At 38.5% G+C, this 22,188-nt stretch overlaps 1 protein-coding gene across 1 annotated transcript in view; it reads right to left on the bottom strand.

The window, feature by feature from the left end:
• Nucleotides 1-258: 258 nt before the first annotated feature.
• Nucleotides 259-22,188, bottom strand: part of IGF1 (insulin like growth factor 1) — a 133,678-nt gene continuing 111,748 nt past the window's right edge. The window contains exon 4 of the mRNA XM_047788166.1: nt 259-991. Coding sequence (XP_047644122.1) covers nt 950-991 — 42 coding nt within the window. The 3' untranslated portion in view covers nt 259-949. The remainder of the gene's footprint in view (nt 992-22,188) is intronic.

Genomic DNA, 22,188 nt, shown 5'->3' with positions numbered 1-22,188 from the left:
AGAGCTTTTTCCTTTTGCATATATTATCAGCCCCATAAATGTATTAATACTATCATAGCTTTAGGGAGCCAATTATATTTTAACGAATTTCAAAATAAGAAAAATGTCTTTTATATTACTAATTTTTACCATTTTTGGTGCTCTTTATTCTTTTATAAGGATTCAATTTTCTGTCTTTTGTATCATATTTCTTCTGCCTGAAAAACTTCTTTTAATATTTCTTGTAATGCAAGTCTGAAAGCAATGAATTCTCTCAGCTTTTGTTTGAGAAATTCTTTATTTCACCTTTATTTTGGAGATATATTTTTGCTGAGTATATAATTGTAACTTGACAATTTTGTTTCTTTCATTACTTTAAAGGTGTCTTATTATCCCCTGGATTATATAAACAGAAATTGTGCTGCTGTAATTCTTCCTCTGAAAGTAATGATTCTTTTCTTTTTCTCTGCTTCAAGATTTTTCTCTTTATCTTTGAATTTCAACACTTTGACTACAAATTTTGTTATAGCTTTGGGTTTTTAAAAAAATTCTATTTCTCCTGTTTAGGGTTTCCTGGGATTCTTTATTTTTTTTTTCATTTTGTTTTTGCCTTTTATTAATTTCAGAGAATTCTTGACCATTACCTCCTCAAATGTTTCTTCTGTTCTCTCTTCTTATTCTAGGAATACAGTTCCATCTATGTTAACTGTTTGGTTTCTTCCAAACCAAATGTTTAGATAATTTTTTAGGTAATCTATTCTTGTTCTCTCATTTTCTCCCTTGTCTTTCATTTTGGATAGTTTCTTATTCTTTTATTTTTTTATTAAAGTATGATTGATTTACAGCGTTTCTTCAGTTTCTTTTGTGCAACAAAATGACCCAATCACATATGGTTCCCTGTGCTGTACAGTGGGGCCCTATTGACCATCCATTCCAAATATAACATTTTGGATAGTTTCTATCTCCAGGTTCATTGATTATTTCCTCTGCTCTGTCCAGTCTGCATATAAACCTGTCAAAGGAAAAAAGGTATGTTTAGTATTTCCATCTGTATTAATTTCTACTTGTGCTGTACCAAATTATCATAAACTGTGGCTTACAACTACAAACTTTATTATATTAAAGTTCTGGAGGTCAGAAGTCCAAAGTGGTCTCACTTTGCTAAAATCAAGGTGTCAGTAGGCTGTTTTCTTTCTGAAGGCTGTGGAGGAGAATCCATTCCTTTGCTTTTTCCAGCTAGAAGCTGCCTTCATTCCTTGACTTGTGGTCCCTTCCTGAATCTTCAAAACTAGCAGCATAGCATCTTCAAATCTCTCTAACCTCTTACTTTTCTCTTTGACTTAGAAGAAGACTTGTGATTACATTGGGCCCATCTGGATAATCCAGTATCACATAGCCCCATCTCACTATCCTTAATTTATTATGTCCTGTGAAGTCTCTAGGTAAGGGAACATAGTCACGGGTTCAGGTTATTAGGAAGTGGACATCTTGGGGCAGCACAGAGGGGGAATTCATTATTTTGCTGACTACACAACTTTACTCTCTTTTATGATTTTTATCTTTAGTGGGTCAAATGGTGCAACCCCACCCCTCCCCCAGACCCCCATGATACGTCAATGTCCAAATCCCTAGAGCCTGTGAATGTTATCTTATTTCGGAAAATCTTATTTGCAGATGTAATTAAGAGTCTTGAGATGAGATCCTGGAATACTCGAGTGGGCCCTAAATCCAGCTATGAGTATCTTATTAAGAAACATAAGACAGACACACAGAGGAAAATACAGTGTGAAGATGGAGGCAGAGGTTGGCGTTAACGTGGTTACAAGCCAAGGAAGCCAAGGAATGCTGATGGCCACCAGGAGACAGAAGCAGCAGAGCAAATTTCTTCCCTAGAGCCTCCAGAGGTAGTGTGCCCCTGTTGCTACTTTGATTTCAGCTTTTAGGCCTCCAGAACGTGAAAGAATCATTTTCTCTTGTTTTAAGCCACCCAATTTGTGGCAATTTGTTAAGGAACCCCTAGGAAATACATACATCTTTTTGTTTATGTTCTCCATCACTTCATTCATGTATTACACTTTTTCCACTGAATCTTTTAACTTATTATGGTTATTTTAAAGTCCTTGTGAGTTTTAACATCTAGGCCAAATCCCGAGTCTGTTTTATCTCTTGACAATGAGTTGTTTTGTCCTTACTTTTTATGTTTATCATAATTTTGTTTACATGCCAGATAATGTGTATAAAAGAACATTGGACACTAGGCTAAATAATGTTTATGCCCAGAACTAGGCATGCTTTTTTTTTTTTTTTTCCTATTAGCTCATGATTCTTTGGAGAGTTGAAGCCATCCAATCAATAGATGAGCTGGGTTTGGATTTGCTCTTGTTGTTGCTTTGTTGTGGTTAACTTTGGTGAACTCTAGGCATCAAATTCCTCCAGTGGTAAACTACTGCTACCTTGTTCTCAGTGTGAGGCCTGGAGTATTAGAGGGATTTTCTCGATGTTTCTTCTCCATCTTCAGTTTTTAGCAATCCCTAAGTGCTTTTGCCACAGAGGGGATTTCTCACCTGATTATTCTCCTAGCCTTGGGCTTCTGTTGCTTATTACTCTGTGCAAGGCTATTGCTGGGACTGCAGGTTTTCATTTCTCGTGCTCTAGCCTCAGTCTTAGGTAGATGTTGTGCTCCAGAGCCTCACATGCCAGGCTTTTTGATCACTCCTATTCCTCTTCTGTGACAAGCCAGCCATCTTTGCCTCCTCTTCAGTTTAGGTAGCTTTCTTGCACTTCTCCCTCCCACCTCTCCCTGTGCAGGTAAACTTTTCCTTTTAATGAGTTTCCTACTCCTCCTTGAACAGTAGCAGAACTCTGCTTTGTATCAGTGTAGAGGCTTGGGCATAAGCAAGTCTCCTACCTTTCATTCAGAAGCAGCTGACTTTTGCCTGGGAATAGGGACACAACAGTGTTTCCTGACTCTTCCTTAGGATGCAATGCATTTTACATCATGTAAGGGCACAGTCATATCTAGGATATGAGTGGGTTCTTTTGACTACCCCAGCAGCAGACATATTTTTGCTTCCTATCAAGAAGATTCTGGGCTGTGGGCAGTGGCAGCTGCTCACCATCCTGTACTCATGCAGAACCCAGCGTGAGATTAGATTCTATAGTTGCTTCTGTTCTACTTTCAGACTTTAGCAGACCCTGCACACCTGTGCCACCAAGAGAGGTTTTCCAGTTTCTTACCTGCTCCTAGTCTTTCTTGTGAATATCCAGTGAAGGCTGCAGAGAGTAACTGGTGAGTGGTATAGACTTCCTGGTGCCTGTGGCTTCCAGGGATTCAACACCTACACACGAGTCCACTGTGTGCTTTAAGAGTGTGTTAAAATTTCAGTTGTAGTCTTCTTACCCACTCCTGTGGCTGCCTCCTTCTCCTTCTCCTATCCTTCCTCCAAGGCGGAACATCGAGTGTCCTATGTTTCCTTTGAGCAGCCCTTTACCCTTTGGATTCAGCTTCTGTGATTACCTCGTCACCTTGGCTCACTGGTGAACTCGAAAATGATTATTTTGTAGAGTATCTGACCTTTACTAAGGCAGTATAGATCATTTAAGAGCCTAGGTTATTGGAAGCAAACAGGCAAATTCACAAAACTGCATTGTTCCTAAGGCATTCTGTAGGTCAGCTGTCCCAGTTCCTGCAATAAGTCAGTAGTATGGAAAAATAAATTAAAAAGAGTATTCAACAGTTAAGACACCTAAGAGATACAACTCAGGGTAATTTGCATTCCTTGTCTGTCCCTTGATTCAAACAAGCTGGTGGTAACCAGACATTGCTTAAACAAGTGGCAAAATTTGAATAGGGGCTAGGTACTAGAAGATGCCGTGGAATTATTGTTAATTGGGAAGAAAGAATAATAGCATTGTAATTATGTTTAAAACTCCATGCAGTTTTTAAGAAATGCATAATTAAATGTACAGGTGTGAAATAATGATGTCTGAAATTTGTATTAAAACACTCTAGGAGTTCCCGTCATGGCACAGTGGTTAACGAATCCGACTAGGAACCATGACGTTTTGTGGGTTCGGTCCCTGGCCTTGCTCGGTGGGTTAATGATTCAGTGTTGCCTTGAGCTGTGGTGTAGGTTGCAGACGCGGCTCGGATCCCGTGTTGCTGTGGCTCTGCTGTAGGCCGTTGGCTACAGCTCCGATTCAACCGCTAGCCCGGGAACCTCCATATGCTGTAGAGACTGGCCCTAGAAAAGGCAAAAAGACAAAGACAAAAAAACAAAATACAAAGACACTCCAAAGTTTGAGGGTTAGGTGAGTGAGGCAAAAACGTGAAGCAAGTGTGTCCAAATCATGATAATCTTGGAATTTAAAAAGACCACCTAGTGTTTGTGAGGTGAGGAGAATGAACTAGAAGGGCATAGGCATATAAGTAGAGAAACCACTGCTGTGGTGTATGTGAGAAATTACGGTAGCTTGGACTGAGGGAGCAGCACATAGTAGGTCCTCAGTAAGGATTTTGTTAAATGAAGCCATGATAAGTTTTACACACACACACACACTCAGAGTTTTGGTTTTTTTTTTAAACAAATATAAAAGAGTAGAGTGTGTTCTTTTTTGCAAACCACATTAACTTCAAACTGAAATTTAGTAAGAAAGAGCTTTTAGACTCAGGAAACCTAGAACTGTTCGGGTTATACTCCACCTGAAGAAATCTCCCTGTCAGTCTGTCAGAGTACCTGAAATTCAAATATTATGAGTATTTGGACTTAAAAAAACAAGTATAAATTATCAACTTTTTCTGTTTGGATGACAGTGACAGTCTTTTGGAAGCAGAACTACACTTACTGATTTAACAAATATTAACAGATATACACCTGGAAGACTAACTGACGTCTCAAACTTGACATATTCGTAATGGAACTTTTGGGTTTCTCCAACCTATTCCTGTTTTACCCTACACCCATCTCAGTAAATGGTACCACTGTCTACCTAGTTAGTCAAGCCAGAAATCCAAGCGTTATCCTTATTGTTTTATGGCATATAAACATTATCGTTTCATTGCTTTCAAATCTACCTTGTGTTTTTCTTGGTTAACTTTGATTTGTTTTTGGTAAGCAGACTGTTGAATCAAAGCACTACTTTTACTAATGATGGTGGATTCTTCTGAAGCGCTTTTTAAACTCATTGATAAGATGTCCCTTTGTTATAGGGGGCAATATGCTTTGCTTGGGGTAACTGTGAAGAAGGCAAGATGTCTGTCTTTGCTCAGTTTCCTGGCCACTGCATCTCCTTAAGAAGTAGTCTATTTCATGTAGTTAAATTGATTCCTGGGAACCTCTCCTTCATGTTTTATGTTTTCCTTTCTTCCTTTCTTTTCTTTTTAGTACTTCACGCAAGTAATTTGACATGAGGGGATCTTGAAGGCAGTGAATTCCCGTGGCAACACTGACTTCCCGGTCACTGGAGGTGTTCATTTGGGCACAGGTGTACAGCCGCTTGGAACCATTCTTTCATTAAAAAACAAATATTTATTAAACACCTCCTTTGCCAGGCGCTGAGATACTCACTAGGAGTTCAAAGTTGAAAGGCATGCTCTTAGCAAGTGTCCATATTAGTTAGGTATCAGGTATGCAGTTTTAATCCAAATGCTGACTATTCTAATGGAAAATAGAGAGTTTAACTATCAAACTATTGTATGGCCTAGAAGAACTTTTAAAATATTGACTGATTTCTGAGAGTCTTTGAATTCCCTTGTAAGACTTCTAGAGGGATTTTCAGAAGAAAAAAATGAGAATGGTCTTTGAAACCCGACAGATCTGGATTAAAAACCTGGCTGTGCTACCTCTGAGCTTTGTGAATCTTGGGCAAGTCTCTAAACTTTCTGAAGTTCAATTAGTTGTCTTTTTTTTTTTTTTTTAACCTTTAAAAGGGGAATATTTGGAAGAGGGTTAAATGTGATAATACATATAAAGTCCCAGCACCTATTAGAAATGATAGGGTGAAGGAGTGTTTAGTGAAAAATGAAGAATGAATTAAACACAGATATTTCAGGGTCTTTTTTTCCCCTCAATATATGTGTCTGTGGGACTAGGGGGATGAGGTGGGGAAGAGGTTTTATAATAAAGAAGTGAAAGGGAAGAAAAATGTGAAGATGAAGTTCACTGCAGATACACTACAATCCTAGACTGGTGGCAGGTAATGGACTGTGCGGCCTGAGCCAGTTCTGAAGGCAGTGAGGCTCAGCTAGAGGACCCCATGTGTACCCAAGAAAATAATGATGTTCAGCGTATCCAAGTGAATGTGCCTGGTGACAGTTTTGTGATCAGGCTTTGTTTGTAATCTCTGAGAACCTGGAGAAGCTAATTTTAGTAGGCTTGGTTTTTTGACATATAAATTCTTTTAAAGATATTTAATTGCTTTATTTATTATTTCTCATTAAGGAAAGAACAGTTATTCCTAGCTAAACCCTAACTTTTAAGCAGCTAGTTCCCTTTTTTTTTTTTTTTGTCTTTTCTAGGGCCACACCCACAGCATATGGAGGTTTCCAGGCTAGGGGTTGAACTGGAGCTGTAGCTACCGGCCTGCGTCAGGGCCACAGCAGCACGGGATCTGAGCTGCATCTGTGACCTACACCACAGCTCATGGCCACACCAGATCCTTAACCCACTGATCGAGGCCAGGGATAGAACCTGCAACCTCATGGTTCCTAGTCGGATTCTTTAACCTCTGAGACACGATGGGAACTCCATAGCGGCTAGTTCTTTGTGAGACACTTGAGTAATGACTGCCAGTATTTTGTAGCTTTTTACCAATTGCAAATGCTTTCACATGTACAGTCTCATTTTTATCACCCCAATTTTACAGATGAGGAAAGAAAAACTCAGAAATGATTTGTCTGAAGTCACACAGCTGATATGTGCTAAGTTGAGACTTCAACTCTGGTCTTTCCTATCATACTGGACATAAAATTTGGGGCTATGGGGAGTTCCTGTCGTGGTACAGTGGAAATGAATCTGACTAGGAACCATGAGGTTGTGGGTTCGATCCCTGGCCTTGCTCAGTGGGTTAAGGATCTGGCATTGCCACGAGCTGTGATGTAGGTCACAGACACGGCTCGGATCTGGCGTGGCTGTGGCTGTGGTGTAGGCCAGCATCTCTAGCTCCAATAAGACCCCTAGCCTGGGAAACTCCATATGCCACAGGTTCGCAACTCCCCCCAAAAAACAGACAAAAGAGAAAAAAAAATTATGGGTCATGCCTCAGATTAGGAGATCAGAATTTTCAATGAAAATAAAATTAAATTGGATTAATACCTGTCATTTTATTTTATATCAGTCTTAAATGTAAGTGGATAATCTTAGAAAAGCTCTTATATAATCATCTAATTTAGCCCTGCTGATCAATTACTATTCTACTCCATTTTTATATTCTGCTCAATATGATATCACCGAAAATGTCACATTATAATGAGCTGGTAAGATTGTACAAAAAACTCATCATTCAAAACACGCACACACAAACACACACACACTCTCTCTCACACACACACACATGCACATTTATTTGTATATAAGAACTGTATGAAAAAATTTATTTAAGAAACTAATATTTGATTATCATGTTATTACTAAGTTACTTTCAAATACTCCTATATAAATAGTGTGATGTAAGTTAACTAATTCATACCATAGGAGTGGTCAGTTATAGTCATGTGCTGGAGAGGAGCAAAGTCCTGATGTAGTGTCTGTTAATTTCTGTTGTGTAAATATTCCCACCATGACCAGTTTCAAGCTACCAGTGTGAGGTCGCAGAATGCAGAGTTGGGAAGAGATATACACAGTAGGCTCACAGCCAGTACAAGCCAACTTTTTTACAATACTGCGACCCCTACACTTCTCTGCTCAGTATGCAGACCCAGAGCACTTTATATGTTGCTATTTAAATCTGCACCAGAGAGTTCACTGATGACTATAAGGGCTATTAGACATAATGTGCGGGGTAAGTGAAGGGCGTGTGCAAGGTATACATCTGGCTGAAAGTGTCCTGGAAGGAACAAACTTGAAGGACCTAACAAACCCAGAGGCCTAACATCTTCAGAATATGCCCTAGGTCTAGAATTTTGTTCCGTGACTCCCTATTTTATCAAGTCTATGTCACCTGCTTTTAGGTTGCTTGTGTCCAGTTATTTAAAAATGCAATATTATCATTTCTATTTGTAACGTGGGAAAACAATCTGGATACCAAGTTCACCCACGCCAGCAGAAAATGGTCCTGTTCATAATACAGAGGTTGTGGTCAAAGTGAAGACACTAATCCCTTCACTCTCTTATCAGAGAAACTAACAAAAGTGTTCAGGTAATTCTAACTGTAGTGATTATGTGACACCTTGGTGTAATGGTTTTATAATACAGCCTCTGAATTTCTGATACTCCTTCCTTTTAAAGGCTGGAGGTCTGTGTCTCTTCCCTTTGAATCCTCATGGATTATGATTGATTGGCCAATAGAATATGGCAGAAGTATTGTTGTCCTAGTTTCATAAAATATGACTCTGGAAATTGGGAATGGATGTAGCACCTTTAACACCAGTGGAATTTTGCTTGACCTGTAGTTTGTGCAGGGGTGCTTTTAGCAAGTGTGATGCAAATATGTTGACTTGCAAAATTCCTTTTGCTTTCTGATTATGGGTTATCAAGTCATGTGACTGCTAATTCTTCTGGTGTGGATTTCTTTTCCAGCCCTGTGAACCTATTCTAAGAAATAAAGCCCTGAGATGAGAGTTTAAAGACACGAGTTGTTGCTCTGCCACCTTCTATGAGAACAGTCAAGTCATTTGACATTTCTGAGTCTATGGAAGGATTAAGATGCCTAGAAGCCCTGAGCATTTAGCATGTTATGACACCATAACCCCAAATATAACTCAACAAATACAACAAAATTCTTATTTTCTCCAAAATGATTACTTGATGCTTTTTAAAAAATTACTCATTGTCAAATTTGCTTATTTTTGTTCTTTTGGTATCCCTGATTAGTCTACCTATTGGGTAACCATTGTGTAGATCTCAAATGCCTCACTCACAAAATGAATAAGTAGATGGGTTGATTTGTTAAATTTCTTTCAGATGTAAACTTTTTTTTTTTTTTTTTTTTTTTAACGGTTGCACCTGCGGCACACAGAAGTTCCCAGGCTAGGGGTCCAATTGGCGCTACAGCTGCCAGCCTATGCCACAGCCATGGCAACACCAGATCTGAGTCACATCTGTGACCTACACTGCAGCTCAGCAATGCCAGATCTTTTACCCACTGAGTGAGGCCAGGGATTGAACCCACATTCTCATTCATACTACATTAGGTTCTTAACCCTCAGCCACAATGGGAACTCCTCATTTTTCTTTTCTTATAATCCCTGTAGAAGTCTTACAAGTGAATTCAAAGACTCAGAAATTAGTCAATATTTTAAAAGGTCTTCTAGGCCACACGATAGTTTAATGGTTAAACTCTCTATTTTCCATTAGAATAGTCAGCATTTGTATTAAAACTGCATGCCCGACACCTACTACAGACACTCCTCCAGGATACTATGTCAGGTTCTTAACCTGATGAGCCACAGTGGGAACTCCAAATTTAAACTTTTGATTCTGAAATTGCTTTTATTCCCTTTCTTTTGTTTGCTGTGTTCTTTTTTTGCCTGTTGCTGTAGCTTTACTGATGTATAATTGACAAATCACAAATTGCACAAATTTCATTAGTGCATAGTAATCATATCCCTAATCCCTACAAATTTCCTTGTTGTCTTTGGTAAGATTTCCTTCCCTTTCATCCTTACTCCCCCCAGTTGCCAGGCAATTATTGAGCTAGCTGCTTTCTGTTACTATAGATGAGTTTGCGTTTTCCATAATTTTACATAAATGCAATCATAGGATATGGATTCTTATTTTTCTGGCTTCTTTCACTGAGCATAATTATTTTGAGATACAGTCATGTGTTTGTATGTATCAGTTGTTTATTTCTTTTAGTTGCTTCTGCAGTATCATGTAGATATACCACAATCTGTTTATTCATTCACCTGTTGATGGACACTTGGCTTGTTTCTAGTTTGGAGCTATTATGAATAAATATGCTATGAACATTCATGTATGAATCCTTGTATGGACATATGATTTCATTTTTCTTGAGTAAGTGCCTAGGAGTAGAATGGCTGAATCATATGGTAATTACATGTTTAATGTTTCAAGGAACTGTTTTTCAAATTGGTTGCACCATTTTACATTCCCTCCAGTAGTCTATGAGAGTTCCCTTTCCTCCCTATCCTCACCAGCATTTTGTATGATTGTTCTTTTAAACACACACACACATATATTCATTCATATATATCTATATGCATTCTTAATAACAGTTTTTTATTTAGTATATAATTTGTGAATATTTTTCTCACTCTGTGGCTTATATTTTCATTCTCTTGATATTTAGCATGTTCTTAAAGAGAAAGAGAGTTTTAACCCATGAGTTATTAAAATAAACTCTTTTAAGCTTAGAGCATGTAGGTGAATCTGGGAAGAATAAGTATTTTCACACAAGTTAGTGGTTTGGCATTGAATGCTTTTTTATATGATTTTCTTTAGTTAGCACTTCTTGAGTTACTTTTCTGTATAAAGCATTGTAGCATCAATAAGCATGGTGGTAAGTAATGTTTAAACTTGAATTCTGGGCCCAAAGCAAACTTTAAAAAAAGTCTCCAGTTTAAAGAAAACACTTACTCTCATGATTCTTACTGTTATCATGTCTGGTCTGCAGGCAGTCTAAGCTAAAACACCCGTGCATACTATCTATATATCTATACCTATGTCCTCATCTACATCTAAATCTACTTATATTTCCATATATGTATGTATGACTTACAAAAAACAATCCAACTTGGGTTCACATTCAGCTTACATCTTTGGTCAGACATAACCATTGCAGAGACAGTTGTAAACTTAGAGGTAAGCTAAATGATAATATAAAAATACATGTCACTTTTCTCCACAGTAAAAATATGGATCTTTCTTCAGGCCTTTATCCAGACAATTATTTATAAAGTAAGATAGATTATAAGCAGCGAGGTCATGCTGACAGCATGTGGAATAACAGTTTACAATGGTGGGAGAAGAGAGAGATAAAATACAGATCCAAAAACTACAATGCACAGAAGTCTGGATTTATTTTGTATAGCTACAGAAAGCATAAAAGAATGAATTCTCCAGAGGACCCTGAGTCATCAAAAGTTTATAATAATTTATTTCAGAAACAGTTGAAATAAAATATAAGTTCTCCAAGGGAATAAAGTTTTAAGGAACATATAATTAAATCCTTGATAATATAAAAGAATCTGTACTATGATATAATTTGAGACTATAAAAAGTATAAGACTTGTAAAAGAATGGAGCCAGAGATCTGAGTGGAGTTAAGGTAGAGAGTTTATCTTGAAAGTGCTTTTGCTCTAAAGTACAGAATAGAAAGATACGATTAATTTTAGGTGAGAAAGGAATAGCTATTGAATGAATTTCAAGTGGACATTGAATGGATGGTGACAATAACTGAAAAGGGTTAGTCTCAAGCAACCAATTTTTTTTTTTTTGTCTTTTTGCCATTTCTTGGGCCGCTCCTGCGGCACATGGAGGTTCCCAGGCTAGGGGTCAAATCGGAGCTGTAGCCACCAGCCTACACCAGAGCCACAGCAACTCGGGATCTGAGCCGCGTCTGCGACCTACACCACAGCTCACAGCAATGCTGGATCCTTAACCCACTGAGCAAGGCCAGGGATCAAACCCACAACCTCATGGTTCCTAGTCGGATTCGTTAACTACTGAGCCACAGTGGGAACTCCCAAGCAACCAATTATTAAGCTTCATAATATTAAACTTTTTATCTAACATTTGAAAAATTTGATCTAGAAATTTAAGAACAGGACTTCCTTCATTGTTTATTTCCTCTTTTAGGACTCATTAGTCCATGCTTAAGAGCATGGACTTTAGAAACAGCTCAGTTTGGTTGGAGTCCTAGCATTTTGACTGGGCTGGCTTCCATAAACCCCAGGGTTCTCATCTGTAAACTGAAGCCAGCAATCCCCACCTCATGGGGCTGCGGTGAAGATGACATGAAATGCAGTCAAAGGTTTTAGTCCAGTGACTGGTCCAAGTTTTCAGTAAATATTACAATTATCATTATTGTTTCTTCTAGGCAGAAATCTGAAAGTGAAGAAGCACTGGAAAATTCAAACAAAGAATACCACTTGTTGGTATCCTATGACTTGAGATTGATGATTGAAATTGGGTTGTATTTTCGTCTGTTATTGTTTCTCTGACTTTAATAATAAAACTTGAGGAAGCCCCTAGAAATAACTGACCACTTTTGGAGGGTGTCTCTTGGCGCTTTGTGTGCTCCATCTGGGCTGCAGCCGTTATTCTACCTCCTTGACAGACGAGGAGGTCACCAAGGTTAAGTGTTCTTCACAACGACACCCAGATTGAGGCAGAGTTAAAGTATGCCCCAGGTCACATAACTCATTCTCTGTTCAAGAATCTTCCCTAATCCCTGGTGCCATTTGGGAATGGTTTCAAAGGCATTCCAACCACAGAATCATGCCAGTGCACTGGTTATCAATTATATTGTTGATCCTTTAGCAAATCCTCAAACTGATTTTTCTGCCCTCCTGGGACACAAATCACAAAGCTGACCTTAACCACTTTGGCATCTCCCCTCCACTCCCCAGGCACACAAAAGAGCAGTGCAGGGCTGGTGATTTATTGTTTTCCCACGCAGGTCATGCCTGAGCCCAGACAGATAGAGAAGATCTGTCTTTAATGAGAGAAATGTACCATTACTTGGTCATAAATTCAACTTAATGGTAATTTTAGTAGGGCAGTTTGCCCAGGGTTTGTAGAAACACAAATCAAAAATCCCAAATTCCAGGCATATCCTCCTAGAAACTCTTTTGGCAACTCCATTCCCTTTGCTTTTTAAGGAAATCAGTTTCCCTAGTTATAGTCCCTAGTTGCTTGGGGTAGATTTGCACAAGGTCTAGAATCACTGTGGCAGCAGAGAGTAGAGTGGGTGGCATGCTGCTCAAATTATTTTTGCCAAGCATTAAGCCTTGACCTCAGTCGTCAAGGAGGCACAAGTGAATGGACACACAGATTCGGTATACAGTCCAGAAAAGTAGTTTGCAGTAAGAATATCCAGACAATTCTGTCTCAGGAAAGGTTTTATTTTTTTCAAATCCATGGCCAATTCTAAACCAACTAATACTGGTTGTTCCCACTCTCAGATCTCAGAATAAGTTTTTAATCCCTGCAGAGTTGACTAGTTTGGGTTGCTGGGTTAGAAGGGTATGCAGAGTATATTTAGGCACAATGCTACCAGACACTTGGTCAGACTCTTGGAAGTAGACTTGAATATGTCCTCTTGTCTTGTGTCATATACTGTGCTCACTTTCATCATAACAAGTAGCATCTCCTTTTAGGCTTAATTATTTATATGTGTTGCCTTCTACTAATCTGTGTGCTCTCAGGTGTAGTGTGGTCATACCTAAGTGTGTTTCTCTATTCTCTAGCCCAGTGCCTGACATGTGACAGAAGCACGGTTAACATTTGTTGAATGAACAGAAGTATGAATGAATGGAGTTCATGCCTTTCTGATAAGGTCTGTTTTTAAAGTAAGGAGGCCTGGTAATGCCCCCCCCCTTTTTTTTCTATTTTCAGGATAATATACATGACTAGGTAAGACAGTGCTGTGCAAAACTGGAAAGAAAACAGAAGTGAAGATAACTGCCTCTCTTGATAGGGCAACTGGAGTCTGTTAAAAATATTACTTAATTCAGAGTTCCTGTTGTGCAGCAGAAGCAAATCAGACTAGGAACCGTGAGGTTGAGGGTTCGGTCCCTGCCCTTGCTCAGTGGGTTAAGGATCCAGCATTAATGTGAGCTGTGGTGTAGGTTGCAGACATGGCTCGGATCCTGTGTTGCTGTGGCTGTGGTGTAGGCCCGCAGCTGTAGCTCCTATTTGACCCCTAGCTTGGGAACTTCCATATGCTTGCAGGTGTGGCCCTAAAAAGCAAAAAAGAAAAAAAAATTTACTTCATTCATTTGACCAAATATGTATAGGTTCCCAACAGGGCCAAAGTATTAGTGCTGAATACTAAAGAACATTCAAGATGACTAGAAATCAAAGAGTTTACCATTTACTTCTGAGATCCAATGTATAATCTTACCCTAAATTATTTTTTCCTAATAGCATAGATCTATCTAGAGAAAGGACATGAAATTTTAGTTCTCCTCTGATTTGGTTTTGTAGGTGGGTTTTGTAGAGTGGAATTTAACTGGCACTTTATTTATATTGTCCTTCACACATCTAGCATATGAGAAGGTCAAGTTTATTTATTTATTTTGGCTGCATTTGTGGCATGTGGAAGTTCCCAGGCCAGGGTTCAAGTAGTGACCTGAGCCACAGCAGTGACAACTCCAGGTCCTTAACTGCTTGACCACCAGGGAACTCCAGGAAGATCATGTTTAGAGCAGGAAGAGTATCCTGAAGCACCCAGGGGATGGTATGTTTGGATCCTTACAATCCCATAGCAAAAGTGATGGAGAACTATCACATGGTTCACCTTCAACTTACACAATATCATATGTCAATTTTATTTCAATAAAGGGGAAAAAAAGAACGTAGCAACAATAACAACAAAAAGGCAGTGGCTTCCAAGCTTGAGCAGGTATGAGACTCACCAGGAGGCCTTATTAAGGCACAGATTTCTGGGCCCCACCTCCAGAGTTCCTGTGTCAGTAGGTTTGGGTTAGGATTTTGGAAGTTGTATTTCTAACAAGTTCCCAAACAACGCAGATGCTGCTGGTCCAGGACAGCTGATCTAAGGTATGCCCTGATACTTTTTTTCTACCAAACCTTATTCTCCTATTCTCTTATATAACCCCACAGAGTGATTCTATTTCTATCATTTTGTCAGGGTAGACTTGAACTGGGGTTAAAAAAAATAGTTTAAATTATTTTGTAGCCGTTTGTTAGTGACTAGGCAGATTTTTCATGTTGGATATCTCCCTTTTGCTATTTAACCCATGTAATTATGGGCTGCATCTCCTACCATTAGTCAGGAATAAAAATAATATGAAAGAAAGCAACACATAAACCTTTTGTTAACAGAGGAATGAACACGTATTTTACTCATGCCATTGGCCTTGTGTGAACAACTATATGAAATGATGAATTTAACATTAGCCTGTGGATTCTTGCTTCTTTCCCTTACCTGCTCTGACTAGGAAAATAATTGCAGGTTCATTCTAAATGGAGTTATATCAGTCGGGTCTTTCTGACTTCTAGATAGCTCCTGTAGCCCAGCCAAACTATCTGGCTTTCTGATTAGACAGTTTTTACAAAGAGAAAAAGATATTTTCCTACGACTCATTTAAACTGTTTTCTCCTCTCCTGATGAGAGGCTTATCTAAGAGCCCAAACTTCATTCAGGATTCTTTCCCAGTCTTTGTCATTACCCGTTCTTCCTTGACCCCACCCGCTCTTCAGACAGCCAGGGATTTAAAAATATGTTGGAAGATTTTGATGGTGTCTGCAGAGTAGAATTACATTCTTCTGTGTAACATTCGGACACCAAGCAGAAAGATAGCACAGTCTGTCTAGTTCTTTGCAATTAGTTTCATGATAATGTTTTAATTGTGGCACAACTTAATCACTGGCTGTACACAGATTATGCCACATAGTTAAAATAATAATGGGAATTTGGATAAGATAATGCTTTGAATTCATATAATGTTTCTTTTCCAACAGGCTCCATACTTTAAAAGGAGAGAGAGCAAAGAAGGACAGCCAGTCAATGCCAGCTTTGGTCATTTTCTGCCCCTTGTCAGGGCTTGCCACGATTATATATATACAGATTTCTTTCAGGTCATCTTCCACCTGCCCAAGGAAGCTTTTTATCCAGTACTCAAAGATTCTGAAGATAGTGTGAAATGATATATACTTTGTTTGCCAGCTAATACTTAATAGAGACTATATAGCTTAATAGAGACTATATAGCTAGTGACCTAGGCAAGTCTGTGTGGGTGCCTTAGTTCTAAATCGTTTGTTTACATAACTGATGGCCACTTGCTCCATTAGCAGTTCTTTACCTTCAGGAGAGTGCCATCTGATCAGAAATCTCTCTTAGAACTGCCATGCAATTTGTATGGTTTATTGAACATTCATTCGTTTATTCACTCATGGTATACCTACTGTGTGCCAAGTGCTCTTCTAAACTCTCACAGTAAACAGCAAAGTTCCTATCCTAATGGCCCTGACATTCTAGATTTAGGGAAACTGACAATAAACAAACAACAAGATAAATTGGACATGTCTATGTAAAAGTCCTTACTGTACACGTGTAATATTTATTGCCTAAGTTGGATCTTGGGCACATGGGGAGATGAGGTGATGTAGAGTGAGTCTACATCATTGCCCTACGCTAAAAGAGATTTTTTAATGTTATTTTTTTATGGGGTGCATAATGAATAGTAAAATGTAATACAGTGTGTGGCTTTAATATAGTTTTGGGGTTTTTTTTTTGGCTAATTTGTTTGCTTAATAGCAAATAGACCAAAATTTAGATGTTCAAAAAAGTCTTATCTTTCAAAGGAGCCATGTGGGAAGGGTAGCCTATTGGACCAACAGTGCTGCCATTGCTGAGAATTTTCTTAGAGTGATCCAGGCTCCCTTTTAGATTTGCTTTTGCTGAACAAGAAAGTCATCCCTTTTCATAAAATTGTATCTCATTTTAAATTAAGAAATAATGTTATGACAAAGTTAGCTTGAGAATTAATTTGCTGTTGGACTTATAACAATTAAAAAAAAAAACTAAATATTTCACCAGAGGGAGATGACTTGACACCGTTGATGATTTTAAAGTGACTTTGCCGTCGTGGCGCAGTGGTTAACGAATCCGACTAGCAACCATGAGGTTGCGGGTTCGGTCCCTGCCCTTGCTCAGTGGGCTAACGATCCGGCGTTGCTGTGAGCTGTGGTGTAGGTCGCAGACGCGGCTCGGATCCCGTGTTGCTGTGGCTCTGGCGTAGGCCAGTGGCTACAGCTCCGATTCAACCCCTAGCCTGGGAACCTCTATGTGCCGCGGGAGCGGCCCAAAGAAATAGCAAAAAAAAAAAAAAAAAAAAAGATAAAGTGACTTTGTCATTTGCTTTGGCAATTCTCAGAACTGTGTCTGGATGTGTTTGGAACAATAAGGTGATGATTAGAATAGGTACACAACCTCTCATGTGATAACTTTGAAGGAAATAGTATTTATTTAGATTTGAAATTTTAGTTTTATTCATTCACTCGTGAAAAACAAAGATTATCTGCCATATTCCAGATAGTTTTCTAGGGAGTAAAAAGGCAATTATAAATAATAAAAAGAATAAGACAATGCCAGCTTTTAGGACCTCATCTTTGGTCTGAAGGATTAGTATATTTTAGCCATCAAAAATCCCATTTATGTAAATGGATCAATTAATTTATCAAAACAAAGCAAAACATTCAAATGAAGGAATAAAATGGAACTTCGCCTTTGCCTTCCTCATCTGCTTTCTTCTTCCTATCATATTTCCAGAAACCTACTTCTCCATCTCTGATTTTTAAGTCTAAAGTGATCTGTTCCTATATGCTATAAAATATCTCTCAGACACTGAGCACCCTTTTGTTTTTCTTTCTCCCCCATTTTATTACTAGGAGGTGCTAACAAATCTCTGGGATAAGATTCTAATATGTAAATTAATTCATAAGAAGGTGTAAATGATTTGATGCTGATTTACTACAGCCTGAATTTTTGTTTTAAAAACAGAACAAGACAGATCAAGGGAATACATCTGTAATAATGGAAGTTAAAGCATTTTCAAGTAGTAAAGTGATAGATTTCTTGGCTAAAAGCCTTCTCCATCTTTCTGAAATCACAGCTATACAGCTGACTTATATTGCCAGTCATAATCTCTAGGAACAAGAAACTTTGTTACCCCTACGCTACTATTTCTTTTTTCTTTTTTTTTAAAAGAGATATTCTACAGCCCTCCTGCACCACATAACATATTAGCAAGAGATCTTAATAGTTTTGCTAGAATAATGGGCCAAATTTTCCTTGGCCTTTGTTTAGCTGGAAGGTGCCTACCACTGAACTCGGGCTCTCCACCACCATAGCTCCTTCAGCCTGGTGCAACATATTATTACAATCAGCTTCACTTGTTCCCAGTTCTTTCAGCATCTGTAGTGGCAGCTGGCACATCTCCCACTTCATCAGGAAGTGCATTCAAGGGTATCCGGCTAGAAAGTTCCCCCAGCAAGCATTTCTTCATATTGCAAAATGAAGAAGCAAGGTTTCAGTTGGAGGTATTCATATCTGAGGTCAAGTAAGGTAGAGTAAAGTTGGGGATATCTTCCATCAACAAAATGTCTTCATTATGTGTGAGACTAGTAAAAAAAAAATCCACTCTTTTTTTCCTCCAGTAGACTGGCATTCCTTTGACCCTGGTTTTAATCAGAAAAGGGATGAGTGGAATTATGCGATTGGCACTGCCCTTGTTTGTTTTCTAAATTCTCAAAGAGAATTGCTCTCATACCATGGGTTTCCCTCCAGATCTACAATTCTGATTTCCATGTTCAGTTTTGCATGGCGTTTTCTGTGTTTTGCCTTTGGACACCCATATTTCTCTTTCCAGCAGTTAATAGGAAAATTCCATTGTGCCAGTTGTGCGTTTGCTCTTTTTTTCCTGTGAAAACAACCTCTATTGTCTTCCCCTTGCTTTTACCTCTAGTGTCCTGCACTAATACGTAATTGCATGTCAGAGAGGGTGGTGATGATGATCAGCATATATCAGAAATGTTTGAAAACTGTTCGGGTTAATTAGAAAAAGCAATGGTTTAAGAGGTTTAGCTCATGTCAACATTTTCTCTCTGGGGAAGAGCTTTGGGACAACATCTCTCAAGATCATTCATTTATATCTTTTAATATATTAGTATGTCCAATGTCTAGTAATGAGCGTTAGAGCCAAAAGCCTTTGGTAGATATTGAAATAGATGTGTCTCTTGAAGAGAAATTAATTGACGTCTGATATGTTCAAGGAAGCTAACAGTTATTGAGTGCTTACTTTGTGCCAGGCAATATGCTGAGAATTTTTGCATATATTATGTCATAAAATCTCAATTTTTCTGTTTATTATTGCCATCCTTTGGTATCTGCGGGGGACTGCTTGGAGGACCTCCACCTTCCCTAGTGATACCAAAATCTGTAGATGCTCAAGTCCCTTGTATAAAATGACATAGTATTTACATATAACCTTTGCACATCCTCCTATGTACTTTAAATCATCTCTAGATTACTTATACCTAATACAATGTGATACTATGTAAATAATTGTAAATTCAATTTAAATGCTACGTAAATAGTTGCCTATCTGCGGCAAATTCAAATTTTGCTTTTTGGAACTTTCCGGAATTTTTTTTTTTTTTTCAGGGAGAATATTTTGGTTTAATCCATGGATGTGGAACCTACAGATATGGAGGGCGACCATGATTAGAATATAGGTTTTATTTAGTTTTAATGAAATCTTGTTTTTATTCATTTGATCTGAAATGTTACCTATGTAGTTTTGTGTTTGAGGGAAAGTATATTTAGTGCTCTAAAAGAACAACAGTGGCAGTAAATAATTTGGAATTAAACTTGTTTATGATGTATGCAAATAAGTACAAAGTACATTAATACATTAAATTTGTTAACACAACCAGAATGAAGTAAGTTCAAAGGGAAGTTTCATGAATTTGGTACTATGGTAGCCAGTGGGACTATTCTTCAATACTTCCAGGCAATGATTTTGTGCCATAAAACATATGAGCAAGCAATCCACTTAGTTAGACTGTATTTCCCCACATCTTTAAAATTATGTGTGGCCAGATAACCTGCTTTGGCCAATGAAATGTGAGCAGAATTGATGAGTACCACTTTCAGGTAAAAGCCTGTAAGGCCAGTACTGCCAGACTGAGTCCTAAGCAAGGAAAATGTGAAGTCACATTCATTACTAACTTAATATAGCGTGAGTCAGAACTAAAATTGACTTGTTATAAGACATTGAGATTTGGGGATTGTTTGGTACTGTAGCACAGCCTAGATTATTCTAACTAATGTAGGCACCATTCATCCAGAAATTAGAAACCCCAAATGTCCTTCCTAAATGTATCTTCTTTCATTATCTCCATAGTTTTAACCAGAGGTTTGAATTGACTCTTGTGATGATCAGATAGTGTTGAGGTTGAGAGGTCTGTGCAGTTACGCTGCTTCTGTTTAAATACTGGCCAAGCTGCTTTCTACCTGTAAAGATTTGAATGAGTTACTTAATCTTTCTGAGTGTCAACTTCTTCCTTTGGAAAATGAGGGTAATTGTAATACATACCTTAAAGGACTATTGTGAGGTGAAATAAAATAATGTAGAAAAAATATTTAGCAAAGAGGATAGTAATGGTAAGGTCCTGTCGGGGGGAATGGAGAGTTACTAATCAGCAGGCATGAAGTTTCAGCCAAGCAAGGTGAATGTGCTTTAGGATCTGCTGTACAGCATTGCACCTAATAACATATTGCACACTTAAACATTTGTTAAGAGGGTAGGCCTCACATTAAGTGTTCCTTCTACAATAATAATTAAACAACACACCTTAGGGATCATCCTATTATTATCCAGTGTATTTGGGACTTCCAACTTTGTGGAACCTATCTTTTTCAGTCTAATTGTTCTGATAACTGATCATTAAAGTTCCTTCCAGCTCTAAAACTCTACCCTGCTTCTGGTCCCTACATTTCCTCAGGGTAGTTTTAATTGTGGTTTGAATTTTGTGGTGTATTTTGGGACTGATGTTAGCAGAGTTCCTCTGGCTTAGGAAGAAATCTATACACCAAAAAAAATTTTGATTTATACTGCTTCAACTTTCTCTTCCTTGGAAGTTCTTCTACAATCCTGTTTGACTTCGTAGTGTCTTGCATCTTTCTCATTCTGGAATATATTTTCCTTTTTGGCTGTTGACACTGAACAACATAAATTTTTCCTTTAATGGACTTGTTCATGTATACAGTAAATAAGAGCAGGACTAGATCAGTGAAATTTCCCCAAGAGATTAGGCAGGTTTTTAGTGGTAAGTATATTAAGATATGCTAGAGGCACTGAAGAAGGGAGAGGAGAAAAACTTGTTCACATTATACCCAAACATTTTGTATGTACATATATGTGGAGTATTTCTGATTTATTATGTTTATTTACCATTGTTTTCTCTAGAAAAGGGTATATTGTCCCCTGAAAAAGTATCATTATTGGCTAAAACTATTTTGTCCAGTATAAAAGTGCAATCTTAAGTATTTTGTTAGTGTGGTTGGGATCAATGACTATTGCTTTTAAATGCAGATGTGGATTGTGAAGCTGTGAACAGAACTGTGCAAGGAAAATGGCATTGTCCACGATGGAGGAAAAAGGCCAAGACCCGGGTCAGATGTGAGCAGGTAATGGCAAGGTTATTTGTAGGAAAGATGAAGATGGGGAGTATGGATAAGTTCCTAGGATACTAGCCTGAGAGATCAGGGACTGGAAAGAGTAGAGGGCAGGAAAAGTGAGCCAGGGGGTGGGGGAGGGGAGGAAAAAAACGGAGGCAGGAAGAGAGACAGGATCAGAGAGGATACAGAATAAAGGCAGGGCAGCAGACAAAGTCCTCAGAACCAAAAGCCAGAGAGAATCCCAGTTTGTTTAGTCCAGAGACAGGAAAAAGGACATCCTCTCAAAGGACCTAGGTTACGGGCTGGAGGGAGAAGATAGATAACAGGAAAGAGCCTGGCTTCTCTAGGGACCCAAAGAGCAAGGCCTGTCCCTCATTCCCTGCCCCTGCCTCCGCCCTGCTTTATCCCAGTCCTAACCCTTCTCATAAGATAATAGCTTAACCTGTGCCTGGAAGGTAGGAATGAGACAAATGGTCTAAAAAAGAGATAGAACTGAGTCCCCAAAGCAGGTGACTGCCAATGAGGCCTGGCAGGAAGGCCAGCATACTAATGGAGCCTGTAGTGACAGGCCATGCCAGGAAAGGCTTGTCTCATACTTTAAAAGCATTCTTTTATCGAATACGTGCTCACATGAAGGGGGAAGCATTGAACTTGAGCTGA

Source organism: Phacochoerus africanus, chromosome 7 (assembly GCF_016906955.1).
Source record: "Phacochoerus africanus isolate WHEZ1 chromosome 7, ROS_Pafr_v1, whole genome shotgun sequence".
NCBI classification, from domain to species: domain Eukaryota; kingdom Metazoa; phylum Chordata; class Mammalia; order Artiodactyla; family Suidae; genus Phacochoerus; species Phacochoerus africanus.
The sequence above is the reverse complement of the archived record's forward strand: the minus strand, read 5'-3'. Positions and strand labels throughout refer to the sequence as shown.